Consider the following 18,426-nt stretch of genomic DNA (forward strand, 5'->3'; position numbering starts at 1 on the left):
CGATCACCTATCTCACGTGCCTTTCGCTGGCTGGCCACATACGAGGTGGATGTAAGCCTTGAGCGAGCATTCCATTTTTTCGTGCAACAGTGAGACAAATGTTTGATATGGATATATAAACAGGAAGAGCTTCCCAAGGTTTTAGTTTGATCATGCTCAGTATTCTCCATTGCTCAGTATTCTGCCTTGACCAATATCAACTCCAATTACCACACACCTACCTCTCCCCAGTACTCAATCAGATAATTATACAATACCAAAATAATAAACCCTCCTCGCCACCATGCGTACAGACTTCCTCGCCGCCCTCCTGGCAACAGCCGCAACCTACACCTCCGCCTCCGCCATCCCCCAACACCAATCCCACAACACCTGCCTCAACATCCCCACCTTCCAAGCAACCGACTACAACTGGGGCTGCTCCCCCGGCGGCTGCGGCTCGAACTTCAAACTCGCCGCCGCAACCGGCTACCGCGAAGGTGCTCCCGGTTTCAACGTCCAGTGCAGTCCCATCTTCATCCAGCAGCTGTGGGTGCCCTGCCGCAACGCCGATGGCAGCGAGTTGCCCGCCACATCGAGGGTCGAGGCTATCTGGACGCAGGGGCCGGATTATGAGCGTCAGTTCCTTGGGGTGGCACATATTTATCTGAGGGAGGATGGGAAGACGGTTAATGCTACGGGGCGCACAGATATCCTGCCTGTGAGGGGGGCGCCGATGCAATTTTTGTTCCCCGTGACGATTATTAGCTAGGAGGAGAGCACGTGCTTCCTACTTGTTTTGTGGGCATAGTTGATAGCGCCGTCAGTTTATGTTTGAGCGAAGCTGGGTATAATGAGAAATGATTAGACAAAAGCACTTGTTGAAGGAATTTGTCCTAAGGGAAACGTGCCATGGTGTACAGAACGCGCGTACACCAGCGCCCGCCAAGTATCACAACTGCGGCTCATGTCCCGTATCCCTACTATTCCACTTGTATAATTGCAACGAGCCGTTATTATACCGCCATGTCTTCCGGGATCGGAACGTTTTCCAGCCCTGAACGGCATCCCGCTTGACATGTGTGGAATAAAATAGTGGGCGGCGATAGTGATACAGGGGGAGCTCCACCATGACCCACAAACGGAAAATAAGCAGGCCGACACCCGATCTTGGCAGGTGCCGAGGCGGCAGCAAAAGGTGGGGGTTATTTGGGGCACAGCAAGGGTCTCGATATTAAGCACATGGTGCTAAGGGAAGCCAAGAAACAACATCATCTTATGAAGCCCAGCACGTGTCTCTTGTGCCTCCAACGTTTCTCCTACCCTCCAATGAGTTGGCCATGATAGCCCACGGATAACGGACGTGAAAGTCTCACACGATAACAATTGCTTGGGAGCTCGCTGAGAACGGCATCTTTAAGCTTGTACCTGTCAGGCGTGGGTTCTGGAAACATGCAAGCGAAGACATTGCATCGTAGATCACTCTCAGTATCTACGATCCTTGCGCTCCACGAGCCGATCACGGCTGCGTTGAAGGGATGGAAGACTGATTAGAACATCCTTGGGAGCTATAGCTCGGGAATTTTATATTGCTTTTGCATCATGGCTTCGTCCCTACATAAACAGAGGTGTGACCTCGCCATAAACCCCTTCTCACTATCCCATCCAACCAGTCCGCTCGTTTAAAGCTGCGATGAAGTCCTTCTCCTTCGTCCGCGACGTCGTCGTTGCCTGCGGCGTGCTGCAGTCCGTCGTCCATGGCGCAACTGTAGCACTCCAGGTCGACCTCCCCATCTCCGCCAGCACCCCGGATGTCGAATCAGACATCTCTGCCGTGTACTACTCCTCCCACCCACTTCTCTTCGGCAACGATGGATCAGCAGCAACAGGTGGCTATCACGCCTGGTCCCTCGACAGCAATGCCGCGATCCTGCCTGAGGTTTCGGCCAAGACGGGCGGCAGGTCGAAGCTCGTGGTGCCTGTGTATGGTGTCGGGAAGAAGGATTTGATTATCACGATCGCGATGCCAGATAGTGTCTTGCGTGTCTTCGATGCTGGGAACAAGGGAGCCCAGTTGGCCGAGAAGAAGAACATTGGGGATTGGTCGGCGTTGTGCCCATGGAAGAGTGCTGAGAGTGGGAACCAGTACTTTTATATGTTTGGCAAGAAGCAGGCTATTCAGTACCTGGTTAGGCAGAGGGAGAAGAAGTTTGAGGTTGTTGAGGTAGGTTTATGGTTCTGGCCAGGAAGAAGAATCTTGCTAATTGGGACTAGATTCAAACCTTTGATCTGCCTGTGGAGGCTTCGGCTTGTGCTGTGTCTTCGAAGTCTGGCCTTGTCTATTTCAGTGGCGACGACAGCAAGGATGTGTACGCATTCAAAACTGCAGAGAGCACTGCCGCTGCCACTATCAGTGTTATTGGAGAGGCCAGTGATGATGTGACTGGGCTCGCCATTTATGTTGGCAAATCGTCCGATTACCTTTTCGTTGCTCAAACAGACGTTGTTGGTGTATACTCAACCAAGTTCAAGGCTATAGGCTCTATGAAGATCACCGGTGTCGAGGATGCCGAAATTCAAGGCCTGTCGGTATATCAAGGAAAGACAAAGAAATACCCCGCGGGCGTTTTGGCATTCGCAATCGAACATGAGGAAGGAAAGGGCTTCGCCATCGGTTCCCTCCAATCTGCTTTCAAATCACTGAAATTAGATGTCAACACTAACTACAACCCGAGCGCTAAGACCGATGATAAAGAGACCATCTGCGACGACTGCAACGATAATGGCTTTTGCGTCAAATCGCCTCGCAGGTCGTCTAGCAAGACCTGCTCCTGCTTCGCTGGCTTCACAGGAAAATCTTGCAAATCAGTCACCTGCACCGATAACTGCTCTGGCCACGGAAAATGCGTCGGAGCCAATGAATGCCGCTGCGACGCCGGCTGGGGTGGTCTGCACTGCTCATTCCTGCTTGTTGCGCCAAAGATCGAGACCGAGGCCAATGGCGGCGATGGTGACGATCCAGCTATCTGGATCTCTCCCATCTCCCCCGACCAGTCCCGCATTGTCACAACCACAAAATCCGAATTGGGTGCTGGTCTCGCAGTATTCAACCTCGAGGGTAAAATCCTCCAGACCCTCCCAGCAGGCGAGCCTAACAACATCGACATGATCTACGGCTTCGAGCTTGGCAACAACCGCACCGTTGATCTCGCCTACGCCGCTTGCAGAAAGGAAAACACTCTGTGCCTCTTCGAAATGAGCGCCAATGGCACCCTCTCCAACATTTCCGGCGGCGAGCAGCCCGTCGTCGACGACTACGACGTCTATGGCTCTTGCTCCTACCGCTCCCCCAAAACGGGAGTTCAGTACCTCTTTGTCAACAACAAGAAGGCAGTGTACCTTCAGTACGCCCTAACCTCCTCTTCTAACGGAACCCTCTCCACCACCCTTGTCAGGCAGTTTATCGCTGGCTCAGGTGGCCAAGTCGAGGGTTGCGTCACTGATGAAGAGAACGGTTTCCTCTTTGTCGGCGAGGAGCCCGAGGGTCTCTGGAGATACGACGCCGAGCCCGACGTCGCCGCACCCAAGGGCGTCAAGGTCGCCAGCGTAGCCACTTACCCTAACCACAAATCCGGGGACCTCTACTCCGACGTCGAGGGCGTGACGCTTGTCCCTGGGAAGACGGCCACTGAGGGCTTCCTCATGGTCAGCTGCCAGGGCGTGTCGGCCTATAATGTGTATGAGCGCGCGCCGCCGCATGCGTTCGTGCAGACATTCACTATTACCGACTCCACCGATGGGAGCGTGGATCATGTCACTAACACGGATGGTATTGCGGTTGTTGGGAACAGACTTAATGCGGCGTTCCCTGCTGGATTAGTTGTGGTGCATGATGATGCTAATGAGTTGAAGGGAGGGGGAACGAGCGAGGAGGCGAGCTTTAAGCTGGTTAGTTTGGCGGATGTTTTGAAGGGGGGGTTGTTGGATAAGGTGGATAAGGAGTGGAATCCCAGGGCTTGATAGTATGGTACAGGATGGCCATAGGGGAATTTGTGATAATATCTTTTTGGATTAGAGTTGAGGCCTGCCTTATTTGAAAGGCCTCAATTTATGTAGCAGAGCGCTGAACGCCATATACTAAGGTAACACCGCCCTTTACTAATTTTACAAAAATAACAAAATCTAACAAATTCTCTGACTCTAACCTGCCTCAGAACCCCCTCAAAGCTGTCTTGCCCCTATCATTCTGTTGTCTTAGTCTGTTACAAAAGATGCAAGACAGTCAGCTAGGCTGAACTTGGCTAGTGCTCAGCGATTGCGCGATGAGAACGCGCTAGCAGCCCGTCTGGAGCAATTTCCGCTATTCTCTAACGTTGGACTTCGTCGATCAAATTGGGTCGGAGGTTATCCTGCTGAGCACGAATAGACCGCTCGCACTGTACGATTCTATTCCGCGAAGTAGAAGCAGATCGTAGGTGATATTGCTCGCAATCCGCAATGATTTTGGTCACGACATTTGCCCTTCCCAATCTATCAACATTGTTGCCGCTGTTGTACAGAACCTTTATTATCGGTCAACTCCCTTCATCTCTACCCCTTAACCCATACCGCACCCGCAAATCTATCCGACGGCTGCGCCGCATTCGGAGCAGGAACATCCTTCCTTAAAAAGCAGTTTCCATCCGTATTCCCAATTGCCAATGTGAGATTCCCAATCCACACTATGACGCCGCAAGGGTTCAGGGGATTGGCATCGCTTTGCTTTGCGCACGCATCCATACACTGATCGATGGTCCTGGTCCTGGTCTTGACGAGGTCGTTACCAGTGTAGTTGACATCGCAATTGATTAGGTAGGTATAGTTACTCGATGAGCCTGAAGGGACCGTGCTGTATTTTGTGGAATTGATCGCAGGGCAGTCGAGAGGTAAGAGGCCGGTGGTTGGGAAAGGTTCTGCTGGAGTGATCGATGATGTGGGCGTGCTACTGCTGGTAGGCGTACTGCTGCTGGTTGGAGTACTGTTGCTGGTTGGGGTGGCGGGAGAAGTGGAAGAAGGGCTAAAAGTTAAAGTCAGCGTATGCTAGATGGTATAACTCAAGAGCTCCAGCCCGATTGGCACCAACCTTTGAGTATCCTTCGACTTATTGGCGTTTTTCGCAGCTATGGAGCCCCCAACGCCTCCGCCAACAGCAGCAGCCACAATCACGATGGCCACAAGAACTAAAATCCAGAATGTTCGTTTCGCCAGCCCACATATCCTTCCATCTCGTACTGCACTGCGCTCCTCACCCACGGTATACTCCTTAGGATACGGTACTGGTGGCTTTGTGGACTCGACTGGCTTGATATAGTGCTCTAAGCCTTGACTATCCGTATTGACGAGTAAACCGTCCCTTTCGACGGCGACTTGTAAACCCTCGCTATCTGGATAGGCCATGGTGGCTATAATTCGTGAAAAAAATCGACAAATGGCATTGATTGTTAGAGATAGCGAACGGGCTCCGATTAATACCAAAGAGGAGAACACGGCTGGGAGATGGGCTTATGAAGGATCAACTCAGCCGCGGCTAAGTATGCGCTAGGTATGCGAGTGAGGGGACCGACCGTCAGCACAGCCGTTGCTCCCACCCAATCAGCCAAGCATTGCTTATTTCCAGGGCTATTTATGGACCTTCCTGTAGTGTAACGGAAATAATGGGTCATGACTAGATCTGGGCAATCATTTACTCGAAAAGGTGGAGCATAATTGGACAGCAGGATATTTCACATCAACAGGAAGTTTACTATATCGTAGCGTTAAGGTAGTATAAATAAAGTGGCCTAGCAAGGACAATCAATTCGATCAGACTTGGTGATGGCGGACCTTACCAATGGTCCGTCCCGCTGTCTGGGGTCTGGGATGCTGAGACCCCTTGGCCGCGATAAGGCTTAGCGGCGATTAGGCTACCAACCACTGGTCCTGACCTGCCCACCAGCCTGGTTAGGACGACCTTCCCGAACTGCTGAACTAATAACAACATAATTGCAATCAGATTTAATTGGGATCATTGACAGCTGGCACAGAATTGTAGCATTAATGGTTTGTCCACCGCTTCCTGTGGTGATTTGTATTGACGAACTACCAACTAGCATTTCTTGGCAAGCCTCGTGACGCGCACAAGTTCAACCTCAATCGTACTCAGAAGTAACACCAACAGGCTTCTCCAGCGTGTCTCGCCTTTGTTTGGAGTTTCCATAAGACGGCATCATATCGACTGTGACGGAGGTATCAGATTTAACAGTGATATCCACAGATCTGCTGCAAGGTTAAAAAACATGTCGAGATGGCAAGATTCTGTCACGCTCGAGGTCCAAGGCCCTCACAAGGAAGACGACGATGGCCACAAGGAGGCGCTACTCAGTCAACTGCAAAATGCACGAAAGGATATCCAATCTCTAAAAATCGACGATGATACGCCTTCTGACACAGAATGGAGACTTATAAGCGACCATTTCAGTGACGTCCAGAATCTAGAAATGGAAGCTGACTTCAATGAAGAGTTGAATGACGGGCCCATCCCAACAAATTGGCCGCTTGAACGCTTATTAGTCAGCTCTTCATGCGGCGAGAGGTTTCGCAGCCCCGTCATACTAGAAGGACGAGTTAAGCACCTCATCCTTCTCCTCACTTCAGGATTGCGTTTCGAAGGGCCGACATCGAATGAACTTTCAAGCGCAAACAAGGAAGCTATTGAGCGAGGCGAGGCGGAGGCGAATTACATTACAGTGCGTGAGGGCACGCCAGAAGAACACAAAGTCGAAATTGTGTCGTTGCCTAGTCTTGCTTTCGACTGGCTAAAAGACAAATACACCAACCCCGGCCGTTCGTCTGATCCGGAAACTCCAGTTCCAGAGCTCGTCTACATGGAGATCCTGGAGATTCTCGAGAACGACGCCCTTGACACCTTCACGCGCATGACCCTTGCCCTACCGTACATTGTGGGGAACTTGAAGACGCTGAATCTTCGCTCGTCGAACGGACACGACTTCCAGCTCACCCCGAAGGAGATGTTCCACGAGATTCTGCCCCAGCTTACCGAGCTCAAAACATTTGTGTTCACCGTGGGCGACATATTCGATGAGGCCGATTTCCTCCCTCTGTTTTATAAGCAGTTCCCCCCAACATTTCCACGCTTCGCTTCCGCGGTTCAGTCTCCCTCGCCAAATCAGAGCATTGGAACAAATGGCTCGAGGCTTTCGCAAACCCGGAGTACCTCCCCAACCTCACAAGGCTGAGCTTCGTGCTCGATCTTGCATATGATGATAAGGAGGAAGGCGGGGGGGAAGGCGGGAGGAAGAGGCGACCAACGGAGGAGGAGCTGAAGGAGAGTAAAAAGGCTTGTAGGGAGTTGTTTGAGAGAATGGAGAGCCGGGAGATAGCTATTGAGGCTTTCCACGATGAATGGGCCGAGGAATCTGTATCCTTTGATAAAGTGGATGAGCGCTGGGAGGAAATTGAGTAATGGGCGGTGAGGTCGTGGTTGTAGTTGTAGTTGAACAGCGCAGGTCGTTAATATGAGAAACTCGCCACCCTTGAAGCAAGTCTGAACCAGCACCGATTCGAGTGAAGTAAGCAAGACCTCTCAACATCGGCTCTAGTATCCGCACGCGATAGCTCAGTAGTATTGTATTTGATGATTGCTCGAGACCGAGGCATCATCCGGAGCCTACAAAGCCTTGAGCACATCTGCACCATCACGAAGACCTCCATCAACAAAGACTTCAATACTGCTGAGAACTTCGCGGTAATAGGTACGGATCTCTAGAAGAGTTAGGAGGGAACTCGGAGATCCATGGCTCTGTCTTCCTCTGTGATTGCTCAGGAGAACACCTTGGCATCCATATGCAGCAGCTAATTTGGCATCCGCTGCGGACTGGATTCCTTTGAGAACGATGGGCCCAGCCCATTCTTCTCTGATCCACTTCAAATCTTTCCATGTCAGGCTAGAGCTTAACTGTCCTGGCACTGCCCTACCTCCAAACGCTGGCGCGAAGCTGTTCTCACCTCACGCTTCTTTGACAATAGGTTTGGCTTCTTCTTCGACGCCCAATTCCAGGGCTTCTTGTGCTTGAAGGTACCGCGGTGCGTTTACCAAGCACAGGAGCGTCAACAGTAATCCACAGGCCCTTATAACCTGCCCTTTTCACCTTCTGAATGAGAGCCTTGGCTCGATTTCGATCGGTGGAGATGTAGAGCAGGAAGTATAATTGTGCAGGAGCGGCGACACTACGCCCTTTCTGTTGGTCCACAAGAGTCTGCATGATTTCCTCGGCTGGCTTGGACGAAGCTGTGCTGATCACAGTGTGCACCCCTTTAGGTGTGACTCCCTTCACCAAGCCAAATTCTGCAGACGAGTGAGCCGAGCCCAAGGTTCCCATGGATGATACAAAAAATGATATTGTGAGGCATGGCCAAGGATGGACCTTCGCATGTCGATGGTCTCCACGTCTCATAGAACACGTGGGCGGAAAGATATGAGGGACCAATCATCCAGATTACGTCTCATGGATTGGCCCGAGTTAGCGGTGGCAGAGGCGTAAACCCAAGACTTGTTGGAGAGGATAGCCTTGGCCGGCGCTTCAAAGTCCGAGACTCTTACACAGAGAGATAAATGAGGAGGTGTATTGTCCTCACCAGTTGGGACCGACTGGGTCGAGGTTGACTTAGCCAGTGCCATATCCTTTGCCGTATTTGGATCCAGAGGACCTAAATGGCTGCCAGCTGGGAGCTGCTCTACGTAGTCTGGGGAATGGTACATACGCCGCCGTTGCATCCTGGCGATAAATTTATCAATATGAACTAACGAAAAGCAAAGGAAGGGTGGCAGTGGAACCACGTGTGACATACGGTGCCTGCATTCCTCAGCAGGATATTAGCGCCTCCGGGGTGCTGAGAGAGAAACGCCGTGATATCGTATACTTGGAGACCGATAACGATCCAACATGACTCCTTTGACGAGTGGACCGCCACTTCAGCGCCGGTTAACATTGTTGCTTCATGGGCCGGTCTTCACAGGCCAAGGTGTTTGGAGGAGACAATTGCGTAAGGAAAAGCGACCCCGAACGGGCGGTTTATATCATCTTCCACATCCCGTCCCAGTAAAATGCCGGCCAAAGAAAGGTGGGCCCAGCAAGTGTTGTAGGAATTATTTACACTAACCGATCGTGGTTACTAGTAGATGTTAGACCTCATAGTCGGTAAGTCTAGCTCGTGCTGGTCTAGCTTGTTGTCTCGTCACCCTTTTTTTGGTGTTCTTTCGCCTCGCATCGCCTCGCGTCGCCTCGCTATCTTCATCCCCACTCCCTTCCGCGCGCCTCCTGACCACATGGCGGCGTCTACCCCATACTCCGGACTCCAGACTCCATACTCCATACCCCATATCCCGGGTTTGGGCTCCTGACTGCAGACTCGGCACTCCACAATTCAAATCTAGTATGTCTGTGCATTTTGACTGCTGGTTACAAATGCCGTCGATTCCTGCATCTGAAAATCCCAGCTTGAACCACTCGACTATGAATTTTCAATCTTGAGAATTACCATTATCAACACTGCTGTACCATCATCTCTTCCACCCTTCAGTGTTTTTGTACGTTGTTCATCATGGGTGGCTTTCGTGCTGCTGAAGATAGGCCTACGCCCAAAGAGGTTTATAACTGGCGCCTCTATACCGAAGCCATCATTATTGCTACTGGATCTCTACTGTGAGTTCGACACATTCTCCACTCCTCCACTTACTGATGACCTCATCTTACAGATTTGGCTATGACTCTGCATTCATTGGAACCACTATCTCCCGCACTAGTTTCAAGAATGACTTCGGCATAACTGCTGCCACAGCCAACTCTATATCCAGTAACATCACCTCTGCCTTCCAAGCTGGCGCCTTTTTCGGTGCTCTTTTTTGTTTCTTCAGTAAGTCCTATTCAAATTCACGTTCGCTATAATCCCTAATCCTCTTTCTCTTTTAGTTACCGAGCGTCTTGGCCGGAAATGGGCTCTCCAAATCAACGTCGTCGTCTTCATTATCGGCTCAATTTTGATGACCGCTGCAACTAACCAGCTCTCGTTCATATGTAAGCCCCCCTGACACCCTCAATTAGCAAGTATTTACTAATGATTAACGTAGATGTGGGACGGGTTCTCACAGGACTGGGTTGCGGTGCTATCACGGCGACTGTCCCCAGTTACATTGCCGAGCTATCCATTCCATCCATCCGAGGAATGCTCACTGGCTTATTTGAAGTTGCTTACCAGATTGGTTCCGTCATTGGCTTCTGGATCAATTATGGAATTACTCAAAACATGTCATCCAGCTCGCCGAACAGCTGGAGAATCCCGATGGCTTTTCAGCTTGTCCCATCAGTTGTGCTTCTCATAGGAGGATTTTTCCTACATGAAAGTCCTCTCTGGCTCATGCGCAAGGATAAGCTCGAACAGGCTCACAAGTCTCTGGTGGATTTGAGAAAGCTGCCTCTGGAGGATCCTTGTAAGTCTTACCAGGTTTCAACTGTAGCTAAAATTAATGTCTGTAGATATTCAAGAGGAGCTTTCTGCCATTCGCTCAAGACTTCTGGAAGAGGCAGCCGTTTCGGGCAAGTACGGGACCGGTGCCTGGGCATTTTTCAGGGGTGCCATGGATGAGTTCTCCCAGAAGGGTATGAGAAATCGGCTCTTTCTCGTCTTCTGCGCTTTCTCTCTGGCAAATCTCTCTGGTGCATCAGGTATGTTTGACTTTCAGTTCTCTTTCAGATAAATAATCTGGATACTAATATCTAGTTAGCGATTAATTACTACTCTCCAACGCTATTCGGATCCCTAGGAATTACTGATGTTGCACTTTATACTGGCATCTATGGTCTGGTCAAAGGTTTATATCCAATCCATTTAAACCCATGCAAATTTCTAATATAAATACTAGCCATTGCTTCGATTATATTTTACGTCGGGCTTATTGACAAGCTTGGACGACGTCGCCCTGTTATTATTTCATGTTTTGTCTGCTCACTCTGTTTGTGGATTGTGGGTTCTTATGTCAAAATCGGCCACCCAGCTTCTATTATCAAAGAAGGAGGTGTATTGTCTGCATCTACGGCTGCCGGCGGCAAAGCCGCGACAGGAATGATTATGATCTATGCCTTCTTGTAGGTTCAAGTGGGCCATCCCATTCTCCAAACTTGATTGCTAATCATGAGCCTAGCTGGTCCTTCGGTTTGAATGGTATCCCATGGATCGTTTCCGCCGAAATCTTTCCTGGTGCTCTTCGAAACTTATCTGGAACCTATACTGCTCTTGTGCAATGGTAAGTGAAGCTCAAGTTAAGCCGTGCGAACTTGAAGGAGAAGCTAACAATTTTTTGTTTTGCAGGGCTACCCAATTTGCTATCACCAAGGCCTTACCCTATATTTTTAGTTCCTTTGGCTTTGGCACCTGGTATTTCTTTGCCGCCTGGATGCTAATTGGCACGGCATGGGCATTCTTCCTCCTGCCCGAGACCAAGGGTCTTACGATCGACCAGATGGACCTGATTTTGTATGTCTTTCTCCGATCCCTTTCTGCAAAAAACTTACTAACTTTTCGCAGCGGTTATCATAGTAGCGAACGCGTCGGGATACCACATACCTCGATCAGCCGCCGCTATACCAACATGAACCAAGACAAGGCAGGTGTAGAAGAGACTGAGAATGTTGATGAGAAGGTTTAAGAAATGATACTCCAGTGAGAGTTTTAGGGCAAAATTATATAGCTTCTACCTAATGCTCATATTTAACGCAATATACTTTTCTAATATGTGGAATGAGACCCTTTGCCAAGTTACTACGAGATTTTTAAATAGGCTAATGACGAAAACTTTGAAGTTGTAGGCCCATATTGTGGTACTATCAATGTAGTATGGCGAGGGCAACAAGGGAATGGTTTTGTTTTATTATACGCAGCAAATGTTGAGTTTATTATTAAGTCAAGCTTATCATGCCGCAATAGCCATTCCTGGGGCATACTCTCTCTGATGTGCTCAACTCCCTACACCTACTTCCTCTACCAACGACATTAGTAGTTTGGGGTGTCTGTCTTATCAGCGTAACGTCTTCCACTACAATGGTGCCGCTAGATATTGGCCTACGATCACATCCCTAATCCTGTCGCTTCATGAGTCCGTAATTGTGAGGCTGAATTCCCCGCTAAATTCTACGTAATACCTAACAACGCAAATAAATCCAATTTATGCGCTTCGCTCCCCATTCACGACATTGAGGAGTATCTGCGTGATTGATGCACCTGAGTCGCCACCAAGAAAAATACCCAGACCTGTAGTGACGAGGATAGAACCGTTGGCAGTGAGCGACGCGACCACAAGGGACTCGATGAATACCCCGCACAGTGGCTCGCGTCGCGTCGCGTCGCCCTGGGGAAAACTTCCCCGCACTATGTACCCCGCACCCCTCTCCCCCCTCATCCCTATGGATGATCATGACTACCTATTACCATTTTAACAAAACGCGACCGCCAGTTAAAACTTCATATTTACGGTTTTTCACCAAAATTGCCTGCTAAAAGTGGATATCTACGAACTTCAAAGTAGCAGGTCACTGCGATCATTCACGAGGGATGGTGGGGGGTGGGGGTGGGGGTGGGGGGACACCCAACATGTAGGTGTGAAAGAAAGGGCTGACGAGAGACGACTACGTATGGTCTGAATTATCGTTTAATACTCACCTGCAATCATTAAAGCTGAACTATTTCATATTCTCTCCTGGCTCACTTCTGACTCTTCATCATCACTTTCATACATACGAAGACCAATTAGTTTTATATCAACTGTACTAAGATATCTTGCTTTCAATAACGAACATCATGGCAGTCTCTAAACTCAACGGAACGAATGGAACAGATGCACAGGCCGTAGGCAAAGCGTTTCCTCCTGGAGTCCATGTCCCCAGCTTGACATGGTTTGCCGACAACAAGACTCAAGAGATTGATTGGGAAGTGCAAACAAGGCACATCCGCTTTCTAATTGAGTCAGGATTACACGGCAGTATGTTCTCTGCGCTGAGTAAACTCTGGGGACTTGAAATCTGACTTCTTACAGTTGTCATCGCCGGTACCAATGGAGAGGCGGTAACGCTCAGCTCCTCCGAGAAAGCTCAACTTATTAAGACAACACGCGACCAAGCTATTGAGTTGGGTCGACCGGAACTGCCTATCACTGTTGGATGTGGTGGAGGATCGACAAGACAAGTGATTGAGGATACACAACTGGCAAAAGATTCTGGCGCTGATTTTGCACTCGTCTTGGTGCCGAGTTATTTCCACTTTGCCATGAACGAAGATGCGATCGTGGGATTCTTTGAGGAAGTATGTAGCCGGTCATATGTGTCTGACTCCATTTACTGACTGCGTTAATTTGTAGCTTGCCGACGCGAGTCCTATTCCTGTACTCATCTACAATTTCCCGGGAGTCGCAGCTGGCCTCGATGTCAACTCGGAGATGCTATCAAAGCTAGGCGAACATCCCAATATCGTGGGAGTCAAGTTGACATGTGGTGGTATTGCTAAAGTTTCTCGGATACGAAACCAATTCTCTCCAGAACAGTTCTGTGCACTGGCTGGTCAAAGTGACTGGTTGTTGCCAGCAGTCTCTGTCGGTGGCATTGGAACCATTACAGGTCTTGCCAACATCTACCCTAGAGTAAGTTTCATCTGGTTTCGAGCCCAATATTACTTCCACTAAACCTCATACCTGTCTAGACCTGCATAGAACTCTATAATCTATCAATTGAAGGCACAACTCAAAAGGCTACGAAGGCCCAAAACGAACTGGCCGCGGTTGAGTGGGGCTTTGCAAAAGGCGGCATCAACGGCACTAAATGGGTAGTAGCTCAGTACCTTGGGTATCCAGAGAGTAGTTGTCACACGCGCAGACCATATCCACGATTCAGCGACGCCAAGAAGCAGGCTTGGATCACAGAGATTATGAAGCCCCTCGAAGAGCGGGAAAAGACACTTGCTAACTGTTGAGATTTCACTCCGTGCTCGGCGAAAAGAGGGGCGCCATGGCTACCGCCACTAGTCGCCATCCCTCGGCACTCCTACTCTGGGTCTGGCCCAGGGACAGCAGCTGTAGCATATAGAACAGTTAAAGTGTTAGAATAGCTACCTTAACATAGAATATAATATGACTTGATTCGGAGAATACCGTCTCCAATATGGTTCTATTTCTACTTTCTATTCTCCATCGCTACGTTGAATAATCTGGGGTAGGTACTTACCCCGCATTACTTATACCATACAAATTTGCTGGTGCCAGCAGTTTGCCAAGAGTACCGCTCGTCGACAAACATTTGCGTAGTATGTCTTAGCGAGCAGCCGTACGTACACTGGAACATTCAACGCTAGATGACAGTAACTTATGCGCAAGAACCTCTGGATCCTGTGCTGATTTAAAACGTCCCAAAGGAGACGAAATCAGCTTTGACGTGTCCAGCAATGGATCTGACATTGGTTTCTAATATACTTTTTAATATACGGTATATTACTTAACCATCTCTCGTCATACACCCCGGTGTTGACGCTGGTATGGCTTCCGAGGCAGCCTCTGTGGCGGGCTCTGGGGCGGGCTCTGGACCTTCTCGCCGGCTTCCTAGATCTAAAGTTGGCTGTCTCACATGTCGGTATGTACCAATTGATGCCCTCACAATAGTTATACTAAGCAATAGCTAGTCGTCGGAGAGTGAGATGTAATGAGCAAAAGCCTCGATGCTCACACTGCGAGCGGCTGAATCTAGAATGTCTCTGGAGACCAATTGCGCCACTCTCAGCTAACCAGCGGCAACATACACCACAAACTGCCACAGACCAAAGGACTTTGCCCTACTCCGATGTTGGACAATCTACTGAAACTCCGAACGCCTTTGTTCGGAATAATAATAACTTCGCTACAGTCAATAGTGATTTTAACGATACTTTCAGCTATGCTAACTTCATGTGGGATCACGAGCTGCAGAGGAGCATGGTCCAGGACAGTTGGAATGACTGGGGCATTTCGAGTGCAAGCGGTGTTACAGAAGGCATCATGGCTGTATGTATTAAACCTTGGAAAGATTGCCCAATCTATACGATATTAACATGCTTTAGGAGGCATCAAGGCCGATGGAACAGTCATCCACCTTCTCAAATCGTCCCAACTTCAATCACGAGAGGATTATCCCTGATATAGGCCCTGCGCGTGCTGAAACAAATCTAGTCATGGCATGGAATGACTCAGGAGGCGATGAAGACACTTCTGAGGAGGATATCTTGAAGGATTATTTCGCCCAAACAGTCGTCCCGCCAATTATTGCGCAAGTGGAGACCCAGTCGAAGTGGTCATCCACGCGTCAAATACTTATCACTATGTCAACGAACTCTAGCATGGTCCACAATGCAATCTTGGCCTTCTCAGACCTTCTCATGAAGAGAACTCAAACCGCCCACAATTTAAGTCGCCATCGGTATTACAAACGTGCTAAAGCTGAACTATTAAGGGCACGTAAAGAGCAGTTGCTTGGGAAGGATGCTGCATCGCCAGCTTCGTTTGATGAGATGCTTGCAGTCCTGTTCTTTCTTAGCTATATTGATCTGCTGGAGAGCAGAGTAGCCAATGCCCACGATAATCTTAAAGAAGCCTATAGTATCTTCCAGCAGATTGGCAATGTTCAGTCTCGAACGGTCACTAGGCGCCTCATTTCTTGGATACGTCTCCTAGATGCAAGGGCCGCTACTACTGGTGGCGAGGGGCTTTTTCTCGCAGAAGATAACGATGTCCTTACACAGCCTTCACCCTCATTCACCGACGGTCTAGAAGCAGGAAGCAACAGCAGTAATCACGAAGCTCTGGGTGAGACTGACATCGAGGATGTTCTTTTTGAATCCCTCTATCAACCTGGCTTTGTCTTCTTCCAAAAAATACAATCTTTCATGGGTCGTATTTCAAATATCGACCCTTGGCATCGTTCAAGAGGGACCGTAGCAGATGAGACAGAGGTGATGAGAGTTGCTGATAAGATTTCCCATGACCTTGGGACGCTATGGGAAGCTCGCCCACCACTTATGGACTATACGTTAACAGGACAACTGGCTGCACCACACGTCTCAGCAAGCTTGGCCTACACCTTGACACGAACATTTCGGACATTCTTTGCTAACTACCATGCGTCTCATATTCACCTCCACCGTGTGGCATATAAACACCTTCCGCTATCTCCACAAACATTAAAATCCATCGCCAATATTCGAAATACAGCGCATGACATGGTCCAGCTACAACCTGTAGCACAGGATCCTTCCCGGGATATGCTTCCTGTTAATATGCTATGGCCTTTGCTCATGTGGGGCTGCGAAGAAGACGACCCGGAGGAGAGATTATGGATTACAACGCAAATAAAAACGATGGAGACGGTGGCCACGAATGCGAATATCACAGCTCAGGTGCTTAATGAGGTACAGGCGAGGCAAGACGCACAGAGGCAGAGGATCGATGTGCGAACTGTCATGCACGAGATATTCGATTCGTGCTTTGCTATTGTTTAAATAGCTTGTGTGTTTTACGATGACACAATACCAGAAGTATTAGAAATGGAAGAGACACCAGTACAACACACCTGTACAACTAGCAGTGTTGTTTGTACTTTATCAAGCTCTATATTTCCAGTACAACTCTCATATGGGGCCAACTTCATCTGCCCAAGGGATTGCCACCTGCGCCCCTCTCTTGCCAACTGTTTTTGCAGCGGCGGCATTTGCCTTTCGCACTGCAACATCGATGTCGAAATCCACCTTCACTGCCTCCAGCGCATACGCTCCAACAAACGTATCTCCCGCCGCAGTCGTGTCCACGACCTCGACTTTCTTTGCTTTGACAAATCCGGAGAGGCCTGCGTCCTGGGAGTAGAATACCCCTTGGCTTCCTAGCGTGATCACTACGTTGTGTACGCCTCTGGAGTGAAAAACTCGTGCAGCTATCGGCAAAAGACTATCGTTTTTGATCTGCTCAACGCTGTAACCTGATAAGATTGATGCCTCTGTCTCATTCAGGATCAAGTGCCGTAAATTGGCGTATGCCTCTGCTGGAAGCTCGATTGCGGGGGCGGGGTTGAGTAGGATCTCAATGCCTGCTTCACGTGCTGCCTTCAGGATCTGCAGTGTTGTCTGAAGCGGTATCTCGAGTTGGAGAATTAATAGCGATGGTTTTGGATTGGGGATCGTGACAAATAGTGATGGTGAGAGAGAGTAGTTTGCTCCACCGTTAAGAAGAATTCGATTCTCGCCTGTTGATTCTTCGACAAGAATAATTGCCACTCCCGTTTCAATTTCGGTTTGTATCGTGATGCCGGATATATCGACGCCGCTAGCGCGCAGGTTGTTTAGTAGAAGCTGCCCATGCTGGTCGTTTCCTACTGCGCCAATCATGCGGATGTCTGCTGAGCCATTGTTTACATCATTCCTTGTTCTCGACAGCTTTGCACATGCCGCTGCTTGGTTACCGCCCTTTCCTCCTGCGCCAGTCTTGACTGATCTGGCATGAAGTGTTTCGCCGCCGCTAGGTATCCTCGAAGTATAGGTTGTTATGTCTGCATTAAGAGAGCCAATGATAGTGATGAGTCTAAGGGGAAGAAGAGATTCATGGCTCGCCATGTTTTTATAGTGTAACAGAGAGCAAATACCAATTGCTCTGTAAAGTTGATTATAGAAATGTGCAACAGTGGCTCAAATCGGTGTCAGATAAATGTCTCACTGAAAGGAATATTTAAAATAATTAAGTTATTAAATATAAATGGCGACGTACGCTGTTATGCTTATTACGAGTGTCACTTGCATGTTTGCAACTAGTATAAATAGTAAAGCAAAATAGTCTTTAGCATTGGTAATATTTCTGGCACCTCGGAGCCTGGCTCGCCACCCTTCAGACAGTGAGGCTTCTGTAGTCACACTTGCAAAACTCGCCGCTCTGCCGGTGCAACTAGTTTAATCGACGCGATGAGGCGACGACAGGTGCTCCCTAGTAAACTATTGGATGTCGAAACCATAGTGAAAGGAAAGTGGGGGAAGTAAGGTCAAGTGTTAAAATAACCGACGCGAGGCGATGGCAGCTAATTCGTCGCTTGGGTTCCGGCTTCACTTGGCGAAGCTCTTGTGCGGCGAACTCAAGCAGTAGTAGTCCAATCAGAAGCACCGAAAGTATTGTATTACTTACTGATATATTTGTTACTGCTCGCTGAGTTCTCCTGAGAAAGTCTAGACTGTAGACTAAGTTTGTATATTGGAGGAACGCATGCTTCGTATTCGCCGCCGCACTGTACCACAATTATTTATATTCATGGCATGCTTCTAATGGCAAGAGACTGCAGTGGCATATACATGGAAAGAGACCATTTG

At 49.1% G+C, this 18,426-nt stretch overlaps 10 protein-coding genes across 10 annotated transcripts; 6 read left to right on the plus strand and 4 right to left on the minus strand.

The window, feature by feature from the left end:
- Positions 1-283: 283 nt before the first annotated feature.
- On the plus strand, positions 284-751 carry VE01_05634 (uncharacterized protein; the record flags this gene model as incomplete). Its single annotated transcript, XM_018275097.1, has 1 exon — positions 284-751. The coding sequence occupies one exon, from the start codon at positions 284-286 to the stop codon at positions 749-751; it is 468 nt and encodes a 155-aa protein (XP_018130185.1).
- A 134-nt stretch (positions 752-885) lies between these two features.
- VE01_05635 (uncharacterized protein) lies at positions 886-4,216 on the plus strand. The gene is made up of 3 exons (XM_018275098.2): positions 886-2,203; positions 2,254-4,121; positions 4,194-4,216. Exons 1-2 carry the CDS (start codon positions 1,673-1,675, stop codon positions 3,997-3,999), a joined length of 2,277 nt encoding a protein of 758 aa, XP_018130184.1. The 5' UTR covers positions 886-1,672; the 3' UTR covers positions 4,000-4,121; positions 4,194-4,216.
- On the minus strand, positions 4,031-5,497 carry VE01_05636 (uncharacterized protein). The gene is made up of 2 exons (XM_018275099.2): positions 5,102-5,497; positions 4,031-5,035 (listed from the first exon to the last, which is right to left on the minus strand). The coding sequence occupies exons 1-2, from the start codon at positions 5,413-5,415 to the stop codon at positions 4,570-4,572; spliced, it is 780 nt and encodes a 259-aa protein (XP_018130187.1). The 5' UTR covers positions 5,416-5,497; the 3' UTR covers positions 4,031-4,569.
- A 337-nt stretch (positions 5,498-5,834) lies between these two features.
- VE01_05637 (uncharacterized protein) lies at positions 5,835-7,525 on the plus strand. The gene is made up of 2 exons (XM_059463719.1): positions 5,835-6,057; positions 6,108-7,525. The coding sequence occupies exons 1-2, from the start codon at positions 6,055-6,057 to the stop codon at positions 7,251-7,253; spliced, it is 1,149 nt and encodes a 382-aa protein (XP_059319688.1). The 5' UTR covers positions 5,835-6,054; the 3' UTR covers positions 7,254-7,525.
- A 159-nt stretch (positions 7,526-7,684) lies between these two features.
- On the minus strand, positions 7,685-8,396 carry VE01_05638 (uncharacterized protein; the record flags this gene model as incomplete). The annotated part of the gene is made up of 2 exons (XM_018275101.1): positions 7,685-7,947; positions 8,111-8,396. The coding sequence occupies 2 exons, from the start codon at positions 8,394-8,396 to the stop codon at positions 7,685-7,687; spliced, it is 549 nt and encodes a 182-aa protein (XP_018130189.1).
- Positions 8,397-8,467: 71 nt separating this feature from the next.
- VE01_05639 (uncharacterized protein) lies at positions 8,468-9,006 on the minus strand (the record flags this gene model as incomplete). Its single annotated transcript, XM_018275102.1, has 3 exons — positions 8,468-8,732; positions 8,779-8,792; positions 8,866-9,006. The coding sequence occupies 3 exons, from the start codon at positions 9,004-9,006 to the stop codon at positions 8,468-8,470; spliced, it is 420 nt and encodes a 139-aa protein (XP_018130188.1).
- A 274-nt stretch (positions 9,007-9,280) lies between these two features.
- Positions 9,281-11,809, plus strand: VE01_05640 (uncharacterized protein). The gene is made up of 10 exons (XM_018275103.2): positions 9,281-9,719; positions 9,773-9,930; positions 9,987-10,091; positions 10,145-10,504; positions 10,551-10,739; positions 10,799-10,885; positions 10,937-11,159; positions 11,216-11,317; positions 11,383-11,547; positions 11,599-11,809. The coding sequence occupies exons 1-10, from the start codon at positions 9,619-9,621 to the stop codon at positions 11,717-11,719; spliced, it is 1,611 nt and encodes a 536-aa protein (XP_018130132.1). The 5' UTR covers positions 9,281-9,618; the 3' UTR covers positions 11,720-11,809.
- An 841-nt stretch (positions 11,810-12,650) lies between these two features.
- Positions 12,651-14,205, plus strand: VE01_05641 (uncharacterized protein). The gene is made up of 4 exons (XM_018275104.2): positions 12,651-13,048; positions 13,103-13,368; positions 13,424-13,702; positions 13,762-14,205. Exons 1-4 carry the CDS (start codon positions 12,868-12,870, stop codon positions 14,029-14,031), a joined length of 996 nt encoding a protein of 331 aa, XP_018130133.1. The 5' UTR covers positions 12,651-12,867; the 3' UTR covers positions 14,032-14,205.
- A 231-nt stretch (positions 14,206-14,436) lies between these two features.
- On the plus strand, positions 14,437-17,707 carry VE01_05642 (uncharacterized protein). The gene is made up of 3 exons (XM_018275105.2): positions 14,437-14,684; positions 14,734-15,091; positions 15,148-17,707. The coding sequence occupies exons 1-3, from the start codon at positions 14,590-14,592 to the stop codon at positions 16,579-16,581; spliced, it is 1,887 nt and encodes a 628-aa protein (XP_018130134.1). The 5' UTR covers positions 14,437-14,589; the 3' UTR covers positions 16,582-17,707.
- VE01_05643 (uncharacterized protein) lies at positions 16,132-17,862 on the minus strand. The gene has a single exon (XM_018275106.2). It carries the CDS (start codon positions 17,683-17,685, stop codon positions 16,711-16,713), a length of 975 nt encoding a protein of 324 aa, XP_018130135.1. The 5' UTR covers positions 17,686-17,862; the 3' UTR covers positions 16,132-16,710.
- Between the last annotated feature and the right edge of the window lie 564 nt (positions 17,863-18,426).

Source organism: Pseudogymnoascus verrucosus (genome assembly GCF_001662655.1).
Source record: "Pseudogymnoascus verrucosus strain UAMH 10579 unplaced genomic scaffold scaffold_23, whole genome shotgun sequence".
Taxonomy (NCBI): domain Eukaryota; kingdom Fungi; phylum Ascomycota; class Leotiomycetes; order Thelebolales; family Thelebolaceae; genus Pseudogymnoascus; species Pseudogymnoascus verrucosus.